Source organism: Ptychodera flava, chromosome 11, assembly GCF_041260155.1.
Source record: "Ptychodera flava strain L36383 chromosome 11, AS_Pfla_20210202, whole genome shotgun sequence".
Taxonomy (NCBI): Eukaryota; Metazoa; Hemichordata; class Enteropneusta; family Ptychoderidae; genus Ptychodera; species Ptychodera flava.
In genome coordinates, this window is record NC_091938.1 from 6262466 (window position 1) to 6280784 (window position 18319).

The 18319-nt window shown below is 39.4% G+C and overlaps 2 protein-coding genes across 2 annotated transcripts; both read left to right on the top strand.

The window, feature by feature from the left end:
- The first annotated feature begins 860 nt into the window (after positions 1-860).
- LOC139143934 (melanopsin-like) lies at positions 861-1880 on the top strand. The gene has a single exon (XM_070714553.1). It carries the CDS (start codon positions 861-863, stop codon positions 1878-1880), a length of 1020 nt encoding a protein of 339 aa, XP_070570654.1.
- An 11092-nt stretch (positions 1881-12972) lies between these two features.
- On the top strand, positions 12973-13632 carry LOC139143948 (melanopsin-B-like). The gene has a single exon (XM_070714569.1). The coding sequence runs from the start codon at positions 12973-12975 to the stop codon at positions 13630-13632; it is 660 nt and encodes a 219-aa protein (XP_070570670.1).
- Positions 13633-18319: the final 4687 nt, after the last annotated feature.

The window sequence follows — 18319 nt, forward strand, 5'->3', positions numbered from 1 at the left end:
AGACAGTTGCATGAAAATTAAATTGTAAAATGTCACTTACAGTCAGTATGGGTAGACAGATTGCCTCGTAGAAATTTCATAAATGATGATAAAATTTTAGCTGTAGAGTCTTTGGGCCAATTTTCACATGCTTGGTCAAAACATCATTTCCTGGCGCCACTTTATCAGCATCATTCGATTCGATTGGAGTAGCAAGTATCTAGGCATGGTTTTCTTTACATTTTGAGGAAATGTTACGGTCCCCATAACACAAGTTATCCTTCAAAAGTATTGGTTCGTCAAATAACTTTGAACTTTGTAATGACACTTTCAAGGGATTTTCAATACTGAATTATTTAAATAATGATAAGTATTCATCTTGAATAAAAAATAAATAAACGAATAAATAAAAGAACCCGCTAGCGCGCTTTCCACTTCAAAACTTTCAAGAATGTCGTTTGCTGTTGGTTACACAATCGAAAGTTCACCGCGGTCATCAACAGTACGCCACGCCTTAAAAGTGAAAATGAGTCAGGTTACCTCGTCAATTTTACAGCGTAGATGTGTAAGGTACACATCTACATTTTGCGGAGAAGTAAATACTGGGTAGCAGACAGACGTATGCAAAGTAAAAACATTCACTGTTTCAGCTATTATCGTCGAAGACGTCAAAATCACCAGGCAACAAGACCATTGTGCAATCAAAATCCCTCCCCAATGAATGTGTGAGCGCTTTTTGCGGACTGGATCATCGCAACGAATTAGCACTTATACATGTTGTAAAATTGCCATTTTAAATGATAACTCATGCGGAGGCTGTCTCTTGAAACCTCTTAAAGTGGACCATAGCTTTTCAGTTCAACCACAGCCGAGCACCGAAGATGAATAATTCCTCGTCAAGTGAGTGCAACGGCTTTACCCTTCTGGAAAACATCAGTTATCTCAGTGATAGCGGCGGACAGCCCATCATGGTAGGTCGAAATCTAGAAGATAAGATTTATCTCAGTCTGAGTTCAGCCATTCTGTTTGCAACCATCATCGTCGGTATTCTGGGCAACGTGTTTGTCATCGGTCTCATAGCGTTAAAGAAGCCGCTGAGGAGATCTCCAAACTTCCAGCTGGCGAGCTTAGCTGTAGCTGATCTGATGGTCTGTGGTATTACAGCTCCGGTTCACTTGCAAGGAAGTTTTAGAGTGTTGAACGGATCTTACTACGTTTGCTCAGAAGTAAGCAAGGCAGCTTGTTCCGTATATTTACTGACTTTCCACACTTCATTCTTCACCTCTTTGATGTCACTGGTCGGCGTCAGTTTCACTCGTGCTATCATCGTGGGCAGACCATTGGCAAGACGGGAGCATAAGATTCTGATCGGCATATGCGTGACGCTGAGCTATGTTTGCGGTATTGCTCGAGGTCTACACGTCTTTTTGACACGGGAGATGGACAGAACATGCTTGCTTCATGTCGTTTCTGTCGAGGGGAGGAGCCAGACAGAGGTAAAGGCCTTTCTGACGACCAGCGTACTGATCTCCTTTCTGGTAGTGAGTATTTGCTACGGTTTCATCTACCTTGAGGTCCGTCGCGTCGCCGCTGCAGTACACGTGGATGGTGCCGCAATTAACTCAGTTAACAAGGACAAAAACAACATTGCAACAACAAAGATTTGTTTAACGATAGTGTTAACCTTTCTTCTGTTTAACATGCCGCATGTCCTCATCTTTTTTATGAAATTGGGTGGTTGGAGTAAAACTGGTAACATTGCACCGTTTGCTGGGCACCTGTTCCTGAGCGTGTGGCTCGCAAGTAGCGCCGTGAATCCAATCTCATACGCTCTTCGGTCATCGGCGTTCAGGCGACAAGTACGTTCACTCTTTCAGCGAAACTTGCCTTCAGCAGGTTGATCTTGTTAAGGTTGCACGCGCTACGAAAATGAAAGACGTACGTCCTTGTTGCTCAAACTCTACCGTAATGACACTTGAAATCGTTCCATTTTGAAATCAAGATTAAAATTCCGGGTCTCTCTGCATAGGTGATACTAGTGTCATGATCTTCCAAATTGGCGCAAAGAAAGTTAATATTTCACGCTCTCCATACATTTGCGTCCATCGACGTGATAAATCCTGCGCAATTCCTCTCGATTTGGACTCTAACAATGCTAGCGCCGCGAAATGGCAGCACGGTATCGACAACATGGTCTTGCTCGTTTACACTTTTAAAAATTCACCCAGTAACTATGTTTCTCATTGAGGTATACTGCGTTCTACCCCCATTTTCTACTGTATTTCAAGCACTTGTAATTTTGATCAGTTATTATCATTTCAATTTATTCCATGGCATGGGTTTGAAACAAAAGAATTGCAGAATGACACACATGGGCAAGTGATAAGTTGTACTTCTGTATCTTCTCTACTGTCGAACACGATTGGAACCAATTTGGGATAATTGGATATTCACATTTTTCAGATTCATCAAAAGTGTTAGGTGCCCTATGGATGAATGTTGCAATATTACAAATTACACATAAAAAACAAGTGTGTAACTTAAAAGAAAAGTGGATGAGGTTAAATGTGCAGATTAAATCGACACTACTTCACTATCCTATTATCCTAAATTATTTCAAATCGTGTTGTCGGTAGAAATCAAAGCATTGTCTTATTGTATTATTTATGGCGTCGGTATCCGACATGGCCAAGATGCTGTATAAATGGACTGACTAACTATACATTCACTCAGAGACTCAGGACCACGGCCACTCCCTTGTGGAGTGAACAAGAAGGGACATTCACGCAGACACATTCACTCAGAGAAAACTCAGACAATACCACGGACTAACAGATGTATCAGTGGCTGGGCCGTGAGACTTAGCCTCGATTCCATATTCAATAAACAAGTTCAAGTTCTACGTCAACACTCGTCGTCAGTTCCAGCTTCTTTCCATAAGTTACGACACCAGAGTCTCATGGAGGTAATTCATTCAGCAAGATTTCCTCAATACTTTACACAGAGACTCATATATCAAGCGGTTATTTTGACACACAAACATTATCAATTTTAACAGCAGAACCTTAATTATAAGTTGATTTGCAGAAACACACCTTATTGGTGGCAATTTGTGGACAGACGCTGATTGTGTTTTACGAGGCTGCTTTAAAACGTTGACAAAAACAACATATGTTTGCAGTATATTAAAAAAAATTAAGGTAGTTTCCTCTATGAATGGACATGAGATTTTCACATGATAGTTTTGTAACGAGTCACTCAAGAATATTAGTTGTGACATATAAATTGTAGAATGATAAAGATTTGTATTGATGTTTATGATTGGATTAGTTCTTGTGTCTTTAATTAATCTTGAATATATCGTATGATTAAAGCCACGCTTCTAAAGTATACTGTTTTAAAAAGCTACGCTTATAGAATATCAATATTTGTAGTTCATGTTCGGACTTCATGTCTACATACAAGTACATCTTGACATGAAAGAATGTATCTGTGGTGATGGCAGCTATATATCAACCTTGTCGACAGAGAAATAAAATCTTACGTAGTTAAAACAAACTTTCACGTCTTCTTACAATCAATACTTGGAACAAATGAATCAAGATCCCAAGTACCTCCCAGCAAGCAAATTACCTACCATTACCATAACTTATATTTGAAATTCTAAATGGCCGCCATCCCCTTGTTGACTGTATGTAGAAAAACAAAATTTTTCAATTTCCCAAAAAAACTAAGTTAGTGAAAAGTTTTACTCCAAGAGCATCAAAATGAGCCCCAACAAGCCACAGCTTAGAGCAGTATTGGAATAGTTTGAACGTCCGAATATTTGTCCCCTTAGCGTTGAAGTACATGAAGCATCCCAGAGACTGTCAAGGTAATGCGTTACATAACAGAAATTTCACCTTTTTCTGTATCATCAAACTTACTCCAAGGCAATTTTAAACAATTTTATGACAATCAAGATTGCAAATCAACGGTCAACACAAAGTTTGGGAGCAGCGATAGACGTTACCTGTACTTTATGAATACTTTGTATTCTAAAGGGCCGCTACACTACCTTTTGCTAAGTGTGGAGGGACCGTGGTTATGTTTTCAGAAGAAGTTCAAGTTTTGCATGTAAACATCACTGTACGACTTGTCTACAGACTGAGGAAAATTGAATATTAGTTTAACTTCATTGGCTTAAGAATGAATCTAAAGAAACAGCAGACCAGTGAAATGTATTGAAAATTTAGAATCCGAATATCAGTCTACCTTAACATTTGAACTGACAAATATCACTTGTACATGTGTTAGTTATGTAAGATACTCCTTGTATCTTGGACATTGGTTCTTTGAAGGTGTCAGTGAGTGGAATCCTTTGTTATCGCCCACTGCACCGTGCCGCTTCAAGGCTGACGTGTAGTCGTACAGTGATTCCAAACTTCATCTTCTTTCAAGTTATTGCTAATATGCGAAAGAAAACCTGTACTCTTCAGGATATAAAGTCCCTTAAAAAAGTCACAAATTTAAAATCAAATGGATCGGATTGTCGGAACTGTACTCTAAAGTCGTATAGGTCCCATACGACCAATGTAAACATTGTATCCGAAATACAGAGATACATTTGGCATTGATTAAGGTTTGAAGATGTGTGCCATAATGAGCGTTGTGAAATTTAAATGTTGCAGCCGTAATGCATCTAGATAATATATACTTTGTTTATAGAAAGTCGCGCAGGCGCAGTTCCGACGACCCCTCCCTTTGAGGAAGGAGACTATCTGTTTCAGCAAATATTATACTTATTCGTTTATCCATTTTGTGTAGGAACACTGCTACATCAGTCTCGAAGTAACTTTCAAGAGGTATTCAAATCTCTGCTGGCTTTCTCTCCGTCGCTGTTTTTCGAAGACTAGCAGGCAAACAGAATCCAATCTTTTTCCATAAACGTCGACAATTGTTCTTGTAACATGTTTAACACCGTTTGTCAATGTCTTTTCTGAAAAGAACTTCCATCAAACACAACGAGAAAAAGTTATACTCAACACAATAATAGAAAAACTGTTTTATTGGGAATATAATTGTTACAAGGATACGAAAGTGAAAATCGAAAATATATTGAAAAGTATCGAAAATATTTTAAAAGTATCAGCTTTTATTTTGAAAACAAATGGTTGAAACTTTACTGCAATGTGCAATGAGAAAATGCACGCAATATTGAAATTTGAATTGTTCTTTCACAATTTCGATTATGACAACGGTCAATAATTGTTGTTATGTACTGTACGTGCCCGATGTATAACGACCTGTTATCTTGTGGTAAATAGATAATATTTTTGAAGTTGACCAAATATACATAAAGAAGAAAACAACAACAACAACAACATCAAAACAACAATAAACCGCAGAGCTTGTACCTTTAACAAAAAGAGTGCAAACAATCCCAAAAGTCATGTCTTCCGGCAATCATTAAAGTCTGTTGAATATTTGTCGCGTGTATGGTATGAACAGGATAGCTTCCTGTCTACCCATCTAAAACCCAAGAAAATATCACCAGTTTAGAATGGGCCTCGGCGACAGATATTCTGAGGCTCAAACTTTTACAATTCTTCTCTGATCTACGGCTTGTGAGGGATAACTTTAAAACTCTTCTAGTGAGAAATATTTTTACCTTCGTAGTTTTTTCAAAGTAGAAATTTTGTTTTCGCCATAGAGTTAACACAGGGTTGAGACCGTTTTGAAATACAGAGATCAGTAAATGTTAGGTGACTGTTTCTGTTGTACCAAACTTTGTGCACGGTGAGCCCTGAATTACTTGGCAAGGGAATGGTTGAAAATTTCATTGACAAAAGTTTGAGCAAAAGTTTAAGTCTTTCCCTTTCGAGGAGCATACTACCTTTGTTACGTGCAGAGAAGACGAACAAAAGGGTGAACTCAGCAGTTAACGTTTAAACAAAATTTATTACGAAAATAAAACTAATTGCTAAGTCAGGGATAGAGTACAAGCTTTAAAAGTGTACAGACTACTTATCTCAGCTGGGACGGCAAAGCTCCAGTCTCAGAGTTGTAACAGTCAGTCGGATGAATGAACAGTCCTTTGGCTTGCAGGCTTGAAGCTGCACAAAGTCCACAGTATAAATCCAGCGTTGACAGTGAAGGTCTTGAAAAGTCTTGAGAATGACTACTGCTGGAGTTTAGTAACACACAAGAGACACGATCCCAAAAGTCTGACTGGAAGCAGTGCACGTCCCTTTTATAAAGGCTATAAGAACAATCTAGAACTTTTATTGACATGCTAATTACTGTTCTAAAATTATCTCTCTTACACAACTAATCAACTTTCCAGAACATTCCAAACATGACTAATTGAATTCAAGGTTGTGAGGTCATTAAGGGCAGTGACCTTGAGAATGTTCTAGACTAATTGAACTCAGGTCATGATGAGTGTGGGGGAAATGACCTACATAACACACCCCCTCTTCAAAAAAGAAAATTTTTCAAAGAAAAATCTTTCTTTTACAAATGTAATCTTGAAAAGGATTTAAGTACTCAAATTTTGTTTTACTCTAAAGTAAAATTTCTTGAAAGTGAACAACAATAAACTCTAAATACGAGAGAGACAGTCTGCAATTAAATTGTCTCTGCCTTTGATATGTCTAATGTCAAGATTAAACTCCTGTAACATTAAACTCCATCTTAGCAATCTCTGATTTTTGCCTTTAAATTTCTGCAGAAAAACAAGAGGGTTGTGATCAATATAAACCACTATTGGCTGATTTGAAGAAGTAACATAAACTTCAAAATGCTGTAAAGCTAATATCAAAGATAAACACTCTTTTTCAATTGTAGAGTAGTTTCTCTGGGATTTGTTAAATTTGCGTGAAAAATAGCAAAAGGATGATCTACACCATGACTATCCTCTTGCAATAAAACAGCACCAGCAGCCGTATCACTAGCATCTACAGCTAATTTGAATGGCAAAGTGAAATCTGGTGCAGACAACACTGGGGCACTTTGCAGTATGGCTTTAAGTGTATCAAATGCCTGTTGGCATTGCTCTGACCAAACAAACTTTACTTTCTTTTTAAGTAAGTTAGTCAAAGGCTCAGTAATTGTGGAGAAATTTGGACAGAATTTTCTGTAGTAACCAGCCATACCGAGAAAGCGCATCAGTTGTCGTTTGCAGTTTGGTATGGGAAAACTTGAAATGGCACTGATTTTGGCATCAACAGGTTTTACCTCACCCTGTCCTACAGTATGTCCGAGGTAAGTTACCCTAGCCCAACCAAACTCAGATTTGGCAAGGTTGACAGTCAACATTGCTTTGCTCAGTCTCTCAAAGAACTTCCGCATGAGCTTGATGTGTTCCTCCCAGGTGTCACTATACAGGACGACGTCGTCAACGTAGGCTGCACACCCGTCTAGCCCGGATATGACGTCGTTGATCATCCGTTGGAACGTTGCCGGAGAGTTCTTCATCCGAATGGCATCACCTTGTACTGGAACAATCCGTCTGGTGTAACAAGGCGGATATTTCACGAGCACGATCCGTCAGAGGGACTTGCCAAAATCCCTTCAGTAGGTCAAATTTTGTCACATACTTGGCTTTTCCCACTCGGTCGATGCAGTCATCAATCCTCGGGATTGGGAAAGTGTCTGTCTTTGTTAAAGTGTTGACCTTCCTAAAGTCCGTGCACATACGATAACTGTGGTCTGATTTGGGAACAAGTATGCACGGCGAACTCCAGTTACTTTTACTGGGTTCAATAAAGTCATTGTCCAGCAGGTATTTGACTTCTTCCTGGAGATATTTCGCTTTTGTTGGATTCAGTCTGTATGGATGTTGTTTTAACAGGCTTACTGTCCCCAACATCAACGTCGTGATAGATGACGTTCGTCCTCGTTGGAACATCTTGAAACAGGTGTTTATATTCATGGAGCAGTTCTTTCACCTGTTGTTGTTGTTCTGGCTGGAGGTGTGCCAACTTTGTAGACTCCAGCTTCTCCAGGATTTCTGAGTTCTGAAGCTTGACCGAGCCCAGCTTTGAGTTTAGAGTATTTTCACTCAAGTCAGTTTCAGTATCACTATCTTCATAATGGCTTGAACTGACTGCACTGACAGGCTGAGTTATAGTAGGATTATCCCTATCCAAATATGGCTTAAGCATATTTATGTGACATAGCTGTTTTTGTTTTCGCCTGTCAGGTGTTATTATGATGTAATTTAAATCACTCAATTTCTTATCGATTAGATATGGCCCAAGTAACGAGCATGGAGTGGTTTGCCAGGAATTGGAAGTAGAACAAGAACTTTTTGACCTGGTTCAAACTTCCGTTTTGAGGTGCTTTTATCATATTTGGTTTTCATTGACTGCTGAGATGACTCAAGATTTTCTCTGGCTAATTCACATGCTTTAGAGAGTTTCGTACGAAAATCTGACACATATTGCAAAATATTCAGACAATCATCATCGTCTGATAGGAATTTCTCTTTAACTAGCTTAAGTGGGCCACGGACTGTATGTCCAAATACAAGCTCAAATGAGCTAAAACCAAGAGACTCTTGAATTGACTCTCTAACAGCAAAGAGCAGAAAATGAATTCCTTCATCCCACTGCTTCTCTGTGTCAAAACAGTAGGTCCTAATCATGTTTTTCAAAGTTTGATGAAATCGCTCGAGGGCACCCTGACTTTCTGGGTGATAGGCGGATGACCTATACTGTTTAATGCCTAGCTGATCCATGACTTGTTGAAAAATTCCAGACATAAAGTTGGAGCCTTGATCGGACTGGACACATTTAGGAAGGCCAAATAAAGTGAAAAATTTGACTAAAGCTTTCACTATAGTCTTTGTCTTTATGTTTCTCAGTGGTATGGCTTCTGGGAACCGAGTTGATGTACACATAATTGTCAGCATGTACTCATTTCCTGATCTTGTTTTGGTAGGGGCCCAACACAGTCTATTAGTATCCTACTAATGGTTCTTGAAATGCAGGAATTGGCTGTAAAGGGGCCTTTGGAATGGTCTGATTTGTCTTTCCTACCATTTGACATGTGTGACAAGTTTTACAGAAATGTGCTACATCCTGCCTGAGATTAGGCCAATAAAAGTGACTGAGAATTTTATGATAACTTTTCCTGACTCCTAAGTGACCAGCCCAGGGGGTTTCATGGGCCAGGCGCAATATTTCAGCACGGTAGGGCTTTGGAACCACAATTTGATGTTTTATAGCCCAATCGTCATCAACCAAAACATCTGGAGGTCTCCATTTACGCATGAGAATACCAGATTTTGTATAATAGGAAACAGAGCTATCTGAAGTTTTATCTTCATCATCTACCCTGTCAAACAAAGACAAAATATCTGGGTCTTTGTGTTGTTTGTGTTCTGCAATGAGATTTGATCTAGAAAATGTCTGACTTTGGTCAACAGAAGTTTTATTGGAAGTTTCAAATCCACGAGGGATAACGGAATGATCCGTGTCAAACACCTGACTGAGAAAGGTGTCATTTAAGTCAACATCTGTGACATTATTTTTGAGAGTATTTGATTCTCGGAAGTTTTCTTTGACATGGCTCGAGTAATGGCACATGAAGGAAATAAATCGGTATCTCTTGTTCAATTGGCTCTGGATCCTGATCTAAAGTAGGATTATCAGTCACAAGTGGATTAGTAATGACCTTGTCCCCAGCAAGGTCGTTTCCAAGAAGAAGGTGAATCCCTTCAAAAGGCAAAAAAGGCCTTATACCTAAAGCCACAGGTCCAGAAACAAAGTCCGAAGACAAATAGACATTATGGAGAGGAACAGGAATGTAGTCATTACAATCTACCCCCTTAATAAGAACTTTAGAACCTGAAAATGACTTTCAGAAAACGGCAGGGTATCTGCCAACAAAAGAGACTGGGAAGCCCCGGTATCTCTTAAAATTTTGACAGGGGTAGCGGAAGAGAAATCACTAGAAAGTGATATAAAACCATCATAAATAAATGGTTCGAAAATACCCATAATGCTATCTTGAGAAGAATTGACCTTGACCTCATTAATTGGGGATGAGAGGGGTTTAACCTCAGAAAATGTGTTGCACACATTATTAGACTCTAATTGAGTTAATGAGAAATAAAGCCGGTGGGCTTAGATCCACTTTGACCACTTTGACCTTCACGTTTTCTTTTCAATTTGAAACAATCTGACATTAAATGGCCGTCTTTCTTGCAATAGTTACAAGAAGTGTACCGAACTGTTTGTCAGAAGGAGATTGAGACTTGGGATCTGATGATGTGGGAGTGTTACTTGAACTCTGTGAACTGCTGTCATTTGATTTCCTACTCTCCTTTGAGAAATTCTTGGATGAAAAGGAGGAGTTAAATTTACCTGCATTGTTTCTGTAGGAAAAGGACTGGGATGGTTTGCTGAGAAATGAAGATTTGTGAGTCAATGAGTAATCATCGGCCAAACGTGCAGCAACCTCCAATGTATCTGCCTTTTGTTCATTGATAAACGTCTTGATGTCACTCCGGATGCACCTTTTAAATTCCTCAATCAAACGAGCTGTCGTAATTTGTCATAATTCTGACTGACCTTTTCAGAAGAACACCAACGATCAAACAGTTGTTCTTTTGTTCGAGCAAATTCAACATAAGTTTGATCTTTCGCCTTCTCACAATCCCTAAATTTCTGACGGTAAGCTTCAGGCACCAACTCATAGCCCTTGAGAATTAATTCCTTCACAGAATCATAATCTGAAGCCTGCTCTACTGACAATTGAATGTAAATTTCTCTGGCTTTACCCACCAAAGCACTCTGCAAAAGCATAGACCAGGACTCCTTAGGCCAATCCAGACTCTGAGCAATTTTCTCAAAATGAAGGAAATATTTATCAACATCCTTTTCTTGGAAAGGGGGGACTAACCTGAAATGCTTAGTGATGTCAAAACCGTGTGAAGGGAAGGATTTTCCTGACTGTCCAAGCTCTAAACGTTTCATTTCTAATCTTTCCTGCCTATCTTTCTCTCTCTGTCTTTCTTCCATTTCTAACTGCATTTGTATTTTTTCTTTTTCTATTTGTAATTCTAGTTTCTTGATCTCCAAATTTGTCTGCATTTCTAATTCTAATTTTCTGAGTTCAGAGGTAGACTCGGGCTCATAATCTTTCAGGGTGGATTCCTCAAATTGGCCTAAATCAACTAGATGTTTGGCAATACGGTACTGTATTTCCCTCTTGCGCATAGATCTTTTGACTTCTACTTTAAGGAAATTGGCCAGTGTTATGAGGTCGTCTTTTCTGAGGGAATCAAATGTGTCCTGATCAAGGTCATCCATTTCCTCTGGTTTAAATTCCGCCATGATTAAATTTCGCTGAGTTCACAGTATACAGTAGTTTTAAAAAGGCAGACAAAATGTTGTCAAACGGCTCAAAATATTCGTATCCCGGACGAGCCCCCAATTTGTTACGTGCAGAGAAAACGAACAAAAGGGTGAACTCAGCAGTTAATGTTTAAACAAAATTTATTACAAAAATAAAACTAATTGCTAAGTCAGGATAGAGTACAAGCTTTAAAAGTGTACAGACTACTTATCTCAGCTGGGACGGCAAAGCTCCAGTCTCAGAGTTGTAACAGTCAGTCGGATGAATGAACAGTCCTTTGGCTTGCAGGCTTGAAGCTGCACAAAGTCCACAGTATAAATCCAGCGTTGACAGTGAAGGTCTTGAAAAGTCTTGAGAATGACTACTGCTGGAGTTTAGTAACACACAAGAGACACGATCCCAAAAGTCTGACTGGAAGCAGTGCACGTCCCTTTATAAAGGCATATAAGAACAATCTAGAACTTTTATTGACATGCTAATTACTGTTCTAAAATTATCTCTCTTACACAACTAATCAACTTTCCAGAACATTCCAAACATGACTAATTGAATTCAAGGTTGTGAGGTCATTAAGGGCAGTGACCTTGAGAATGTTCTAGACTAATTGAACTCAGGTCATGATGAGTGTGGGGGAAATGACCTACATAACACCTTGATGAAAGCAAGGCAAAATACGTGTACAAAACGTTCACAGTGAGGTTGAAACTTGGACAGTGCTAGTAAAAAATGGTGTGGCTTTCGGCCTCTATGATAAGACGTTTCCTGGAGAAATTCAAATGCGGAGGTTTGTCTGATGATCGCCATAGACAGTTGCATGAAAATTAAATTGTAAAATGTCACTTACAGTATGGGTAGACAGATTGCCTCGTAGAAATTTCATAAATGATGATAAAATTTGTAGCTGTAGAGTCTTTGGGCCAATTTTCACATGCTTGGTCAAAACATCTTTTCCTAGCGCCACTTTATCAGCATCATTCGATTGGAGTAGCAAGTATCTAGGCATGGTTTTCTTTACATTTTGAGGAAATGTTACGGTCCCCATAACACAAGTTATCCTTCAAAAGTATTGGTTCGTCAAATAACTTTGAACTTTGTAATGACACTTTCAAGGGATTTTCAATACTGAATTATTTAAATAATGATAAGTATTCATCTTGAATAAAAAATAAATAAACGAATAAATAAAAGAACCCGCTAGCGCGCTTTCCACTTCAAAACTTTCAAGAATGTCGTTTGCTGTTGGTTACACAATCGAAAGTTCACCGCGGTCATCAACAGTACGCCACGCCTTAAAAGTGAAAATGAGTCAGGTCACCTCGTCAACTTTACAGCGTAGTTGTGTGCCTTCATTTCGCCGAGATGTAAATGCTGGTTAGCAGACTGACGTATGCAAAGGAAAAACATTCACTGTTTCAGCTATTATCGTCGAAGACGTCAAAAATCACCAGGCAACAAGACCATTGTGCAATCACAGTCCCTCCGCAATGAATGTGTGAGCGCTTCTTGCGGACTGGATCATCGCAACGAATTAGCATTTATACATGTTGTAAAATTGCCATTTTAAATGATAACTCATGTGGAGGCTGTCTCTTGAAACCTCTTAAAGTGGACCAGAGCTTTTCAGTTCAACACAGCCGAGCACCGAAGATGAATAATTCCTCGTCAAGTGAGTGCAACGGCTTTACCCTTCTGGAAAACACCAGTTTTCTCAGTAATAGCGGTGGACAGCCCATCATGGTAGGTCGAAATCTAGAAGATAAGATTTATCTGAGTCTAAGTTCAGCCATTCTGTTTGCAACCATCGTCGTCGGTATTCTGGGCAACGTGTTTGTCATCGGTCTCATAGCGTTAAAGAAGCCGCTGAGGAGATCTCCAAACTTCCAGCTGGCAAGTTTAGCTGTAGCTGATCTGATGGTCTGTGGTATTACAGCTCCGGTTCACTTGCATGGAAGTTTAAGAGTGTTGAACGGATCTTACTACGTTTGCTCAGAAGTAAGCAAGGCAGCTTGTTCCGTATATTTGCTGACTTTCCACACTTCATTCTTCACCTCTTTGATGTCACTGGTCTCTATCAGTTTCACTCGTGCTATCATCGTCGGCAGACCATTGGCAAGACGGGAGCAGAAGATTCTGATCGGCATATGCGTGACGCTGAGCTATGTTTCCGGTATTGCTCGAGGTCTTCAAGTCTTTTTGACACGGGAGATGGACAGAACATGCTTGCTTCATGTCGTTTCTGTCGAGGGGAGGAGCCAGACAGAGGTAAAGGCCTTTCTGACGACCAGCGTACTGATCTCCTTTCTGTAGTGAGTATTTGCTACGGCTTCATCTACCTTGAGGTCCGTCGTGTCGCCGCTGCAGTACACGTGGATGGCGCCGCAATTAACTCAGTTAACAAGGACAAAAACAACATTGCAACAACAAAGATTTGTTTAACGATAGTGTTGATCTTTCTTCTGTTTAACATGCCACATGTCTTCATCTTTTTTATGAAATTGGGTGGTTGGAGAAAAACCGGTAACATTTCGCCGTTTGTTGGGCACCTGTTCCTGAGCGTGTGGCTTGCAAGTAGCGCAGTGAATCCAATCTCATACGCTCTTCGGTCATCGGCGTTCAGGCGACAAGTACGTTCACTCTTTCAGCGAAACTTGCCTTCAGGTTGATCTTGTTAAGGTTGCACGCGCTTCGAAAATGAAAGACGTAAGTCCTTGTTGCTCAAACTCTACTGTAATGACACTTGAAATCGATTCCTTTTGAAATCAAAAGAACGATCAAAATCGGGGTCTCTCTGCATAGGTGATACTAGTGTCATGATCTTCCAAATTGGCGCAAAGAAAATTAATATTTCACGCTCTCCATATATTAGCGTCCATGGACGCGATAAATCCCGTGCAATTCCCTCGATTTGGACTCTAACAATGCTGGCGCCACGAAATGACAGCACGGTATCGACAACATGGTCTTGCTCGTTAACACTTTTAAAAATTCACCCAGTAACCGTTTCTCATTGAGGTATTCTGTGTACTACCCCCACGTTCTACTGTATATCAACCACTTGTAATTTTGAGCTGTTATTATCATTTTAATTTACTCCATGGCATGGGTTTGAAAAAAAAATGTCTTATTGTATTCTTTACGGCGTCGGTATCCAACATAGCGAAGACGCTGTATAAATGGACTGACTAACCTATAGGTAGATACATTCACTCAGACACTCAGGACCACGGCCACTCCCTTGTGGAGGGACCGAGAAGGGACATTCACTCAGACACTAACACGGACTAACAGATGTATCAGCGGCTGGGCCGTGAGGCTTAGCCTCGGTTCCATGGTCAATAAACAAGTTCATCCAAGTTCTACGTCAACACTTGTCGTCAGTTCCAGCTTCTTTCCATATTAGCAAGTTACGACATGGTGGAGATACCAAACCCGGTGCGAAGACTGGTTTTAGGTCGTCAGTCACCTCTAGTCGCCAAGTTAGATGGTCTCCGACAAATTCCCTGAAGCACGAAAGCTGTTGTTGCCAAGCCGACCAATATGCCGACGAGCGTGTTAACTGAAGTCAACGTATGTGAGTAAATCAAATACGACCCGCTCTTAAAGAAACTATCAAGTTGAAGATTCTCATCGAGCAATTGCCGATAAATAACACTTGCCGACGAACGGATACCCCGAAGTCCACTCAACTTTCCGAATGTCGGGATGTCTACTCCGAAATTACCGAAATTCAAATCGAGCAATTCCCCAACAAACGACATCTTGAAGGTGCGGAATCTACTCTTCTAGTGACGAGGAAACAAAACCATTTACCATCAATTATGAACAATCTGCATGTAGTAATTCCATAATGCAATCAGTAAGTTTGAAATTTAGAGTGTTAGGTGTGTTTAACATGATTGTATTTTCGATAAAAAACAAAACAAAACAAGAATATGCGCTCTGATTTCTTTTTAATTTTAAAAGGCTCGTTAATCGCATACCTACGACAAAGAAACACATAGCAAATCTTCTAGCCTACTACACACGCGGAATGGGATACTTAAATACTGTAACGCAAAGACAAGCGGGTTGGGAAAGAATGAAATTTCTGAGTACGATTCTTAACTTTCAATTTTTCGATTTATATTGTCATTTCGAAACTTACGCTCGTATGTAATCAGTGTGAGAAAATTTTGAAAATGTCGAGATCGTTGAATAGAATTACTGAAAGGAAATCAAACAAGCTAGTCTCCCCAAAAACCAACCAATGCCGACAGGCACATGCCTATCTGTAACAAACTTTACAAGCGCCAGAAAATAAATTTAACTCAAGTTACCTAAAGAAGCAAAAGATTATCTTACGGATGAAAACGTAAAGACATTTTCGTGATGCGCTAAGAACAATTAACCATGAGAAGAAAATAACTGACTAAAGAAATAAGGACTGTACTCAAGTTCTAAATGTAAAAACAAAAAATACAAAAACACTTTATTTTATTGTGTTTTTTGAATGAACTTACATTACAAAAAAAAACAGTTTTACTAGTATTTTTGTTATGACTGTTACTTTTCTTAAGTGTTTGTATCAGCTGTTGAGTGATACATTGTCGACATTTGCTATGATTTTATTATGCGAGATCTCGTAGTGTGTCGGGGTAACGGCCGGCTCCATCATACTGCCTGATGTCACACCCTCAGAAGCAAAATACAATGTTCAACGATTCAGTATGATATCGAAATATGAATGTTAGCTACTTTACGTTGTATTATTGCATGTTTCTTCGATCTTTTAGTTACCGTTGTGTACTAGTATTTCTAATGTTGCATCCCGTTGTTTACTTGTGCCCTCAGTTATGCAAATCAGCCTTTGTATGAAATCTATAATAGTTTTTACTTTAGCTTAAAACCCATATCGGTAACATTCATTTTGTATTCTCTCAAAACCCTTTTAAACAGTATTTAGTCCAACAAAAATATCGTTTCACACACTTTAAATCACACGTTTTCCTACGAATGAGGATCTATTTGATAGCCATTTTTGCGAATATTTTGGAACACCAATGCTTGGTCTCTATTTCCGTTAAACGATAAGCCAGCGGTTTTTCTTATTAGTAAGATTTACGAACACGCTTTATTTATTATAATGCTGACGGCAAACCAAGAGTGGTCACAAGAAGACGCCCAAAGTCCGCCATCCATACCTACAAGCTCTTTACCATTATTCTTCGAGGCCAAACGAGCCCATCCGCCAAAGACGCGAGGATTATCTTTAGGTTAAAAGCGATCATGCATTTTATCATTTGAATCATATGTATTTCAGACTTTCTTTCAAAGAAATGTACTTTGTCATATCCTCAACTCAGAGGGAACGCACGTATTGTTTTGAAAATGAGGTCATATACTATTTCGAAATTGGCCCATGTCATAATCTTCCAAATTGGCGCAAAGAAAATTAATATTTCACGCTCTCGATACATTAGCGTCCATGGACGCGATAAATCCCGCGCAATTCCTCTCGATTTGGACTCTAACAATGCTGGCGCCACGAAATGCCAGCACGGTATCGACAACATGGTCTTGCTCGTTTACACATTTAAAAATTCACCCAGTAACTGTTTCTCATCGAGGTATTCTGTGTACTACCCCCACGTTCTACTGTATATCAACCACTTGTAATTTTGAGCTGTTATTATCATTTTAATTTACTCCATGGCATGGGTTTGAAACAAAAGAATTGTAGAATGACACACATGGGCAAGTGATAAGTTGTACTTCTGTATCTTCTCTACTGTCGAACACGATTGGAACCAATTTGGCATAATTGGATATTCACATTTTTCAGATTTATCAAAAGTGTTAGGTGCCCTATGGATGAATGTTGCAATATTACAAATTACACATAAAAAACAAGTGTGTAACTTAAAAAGAAAAGTGGATGAGGTTAAATGTGCAGATTAAATCGACACTACTTCACTATCCTATTATCCTAAATTATTTCAAATCGTGTTGTCGGTAGAAATCAAAGCATTGTCTTATTGTATTATTTATGGCGTCGGTATCCGACATGGCCAAGATGCTGTATAAATGGACTAACTATACATTCACCCAGACACTCAGGACCACGACCACTCCCTTGTTGAGTGACCAAGAAGGGGCATTCACTCAGATACATTCACTCAGAGGAACTCAGACAATAACACGGACTAACAGATGTATCAGTGGCTGGGCCGTGAGGCTGACCTCGGTTCCATATTCAATAAACAAGTTCAAGTTCTACGTCAACACTCGACGTCAGTTCCAGCTTCTTTCCATAAGTTACGACACCAGAGTCTTACGGAGTTAATTCTTTCAGCAAGATTTCCTCAATACTTTACACGCCGGCAGTGCTCGAAATTAGCGGTAGTCCCGCGTCCACAGACTACCAACTTTTCCCTTGGGCTACCAAAACTCATGAAATGGTAGCCCACACGGACTACCAAAGCCCGGGACATGAAATTACTTAGTGGGCGACATGTTGATCGCTCTGGGATGACCGACGCTGATACAGTCAACCCAGCTGGACATAAAAAGGCCATATTATGACTTTGTTATGCAAATTAAGAGGCGACAGTGCAGTCGAGTTTGTTGCGACAAACTTTCAATAAAATATCATTATCTGAACTGATTTACCAGGATGACAGGCTCGGGAAATGATGGCCAATGAAAATTCATTTTCATAGTTATTTAATCACAATGCAAAAATCACAATTAAACACAAAATTATTCAAACTGCAAAGAAAAAGCTGTCGGGTGTATGAGATCATCCCATGATAGTGTACTATCGTGGAGAAATATATACAAAATTGCCAAAATTGCCACGAAAGTATTTGTAACATGACTGTACCAAGTTGTCATCCTGAAATTCATAGCCAATCTGTTTTTAGCCATGTTATGTTTACACGTGCTGAGTGAAAAGTCATTGTCATGGAGAACATCAAAATTTGCATATAAGCTCTGCCTATGTGTGAATAGGTCG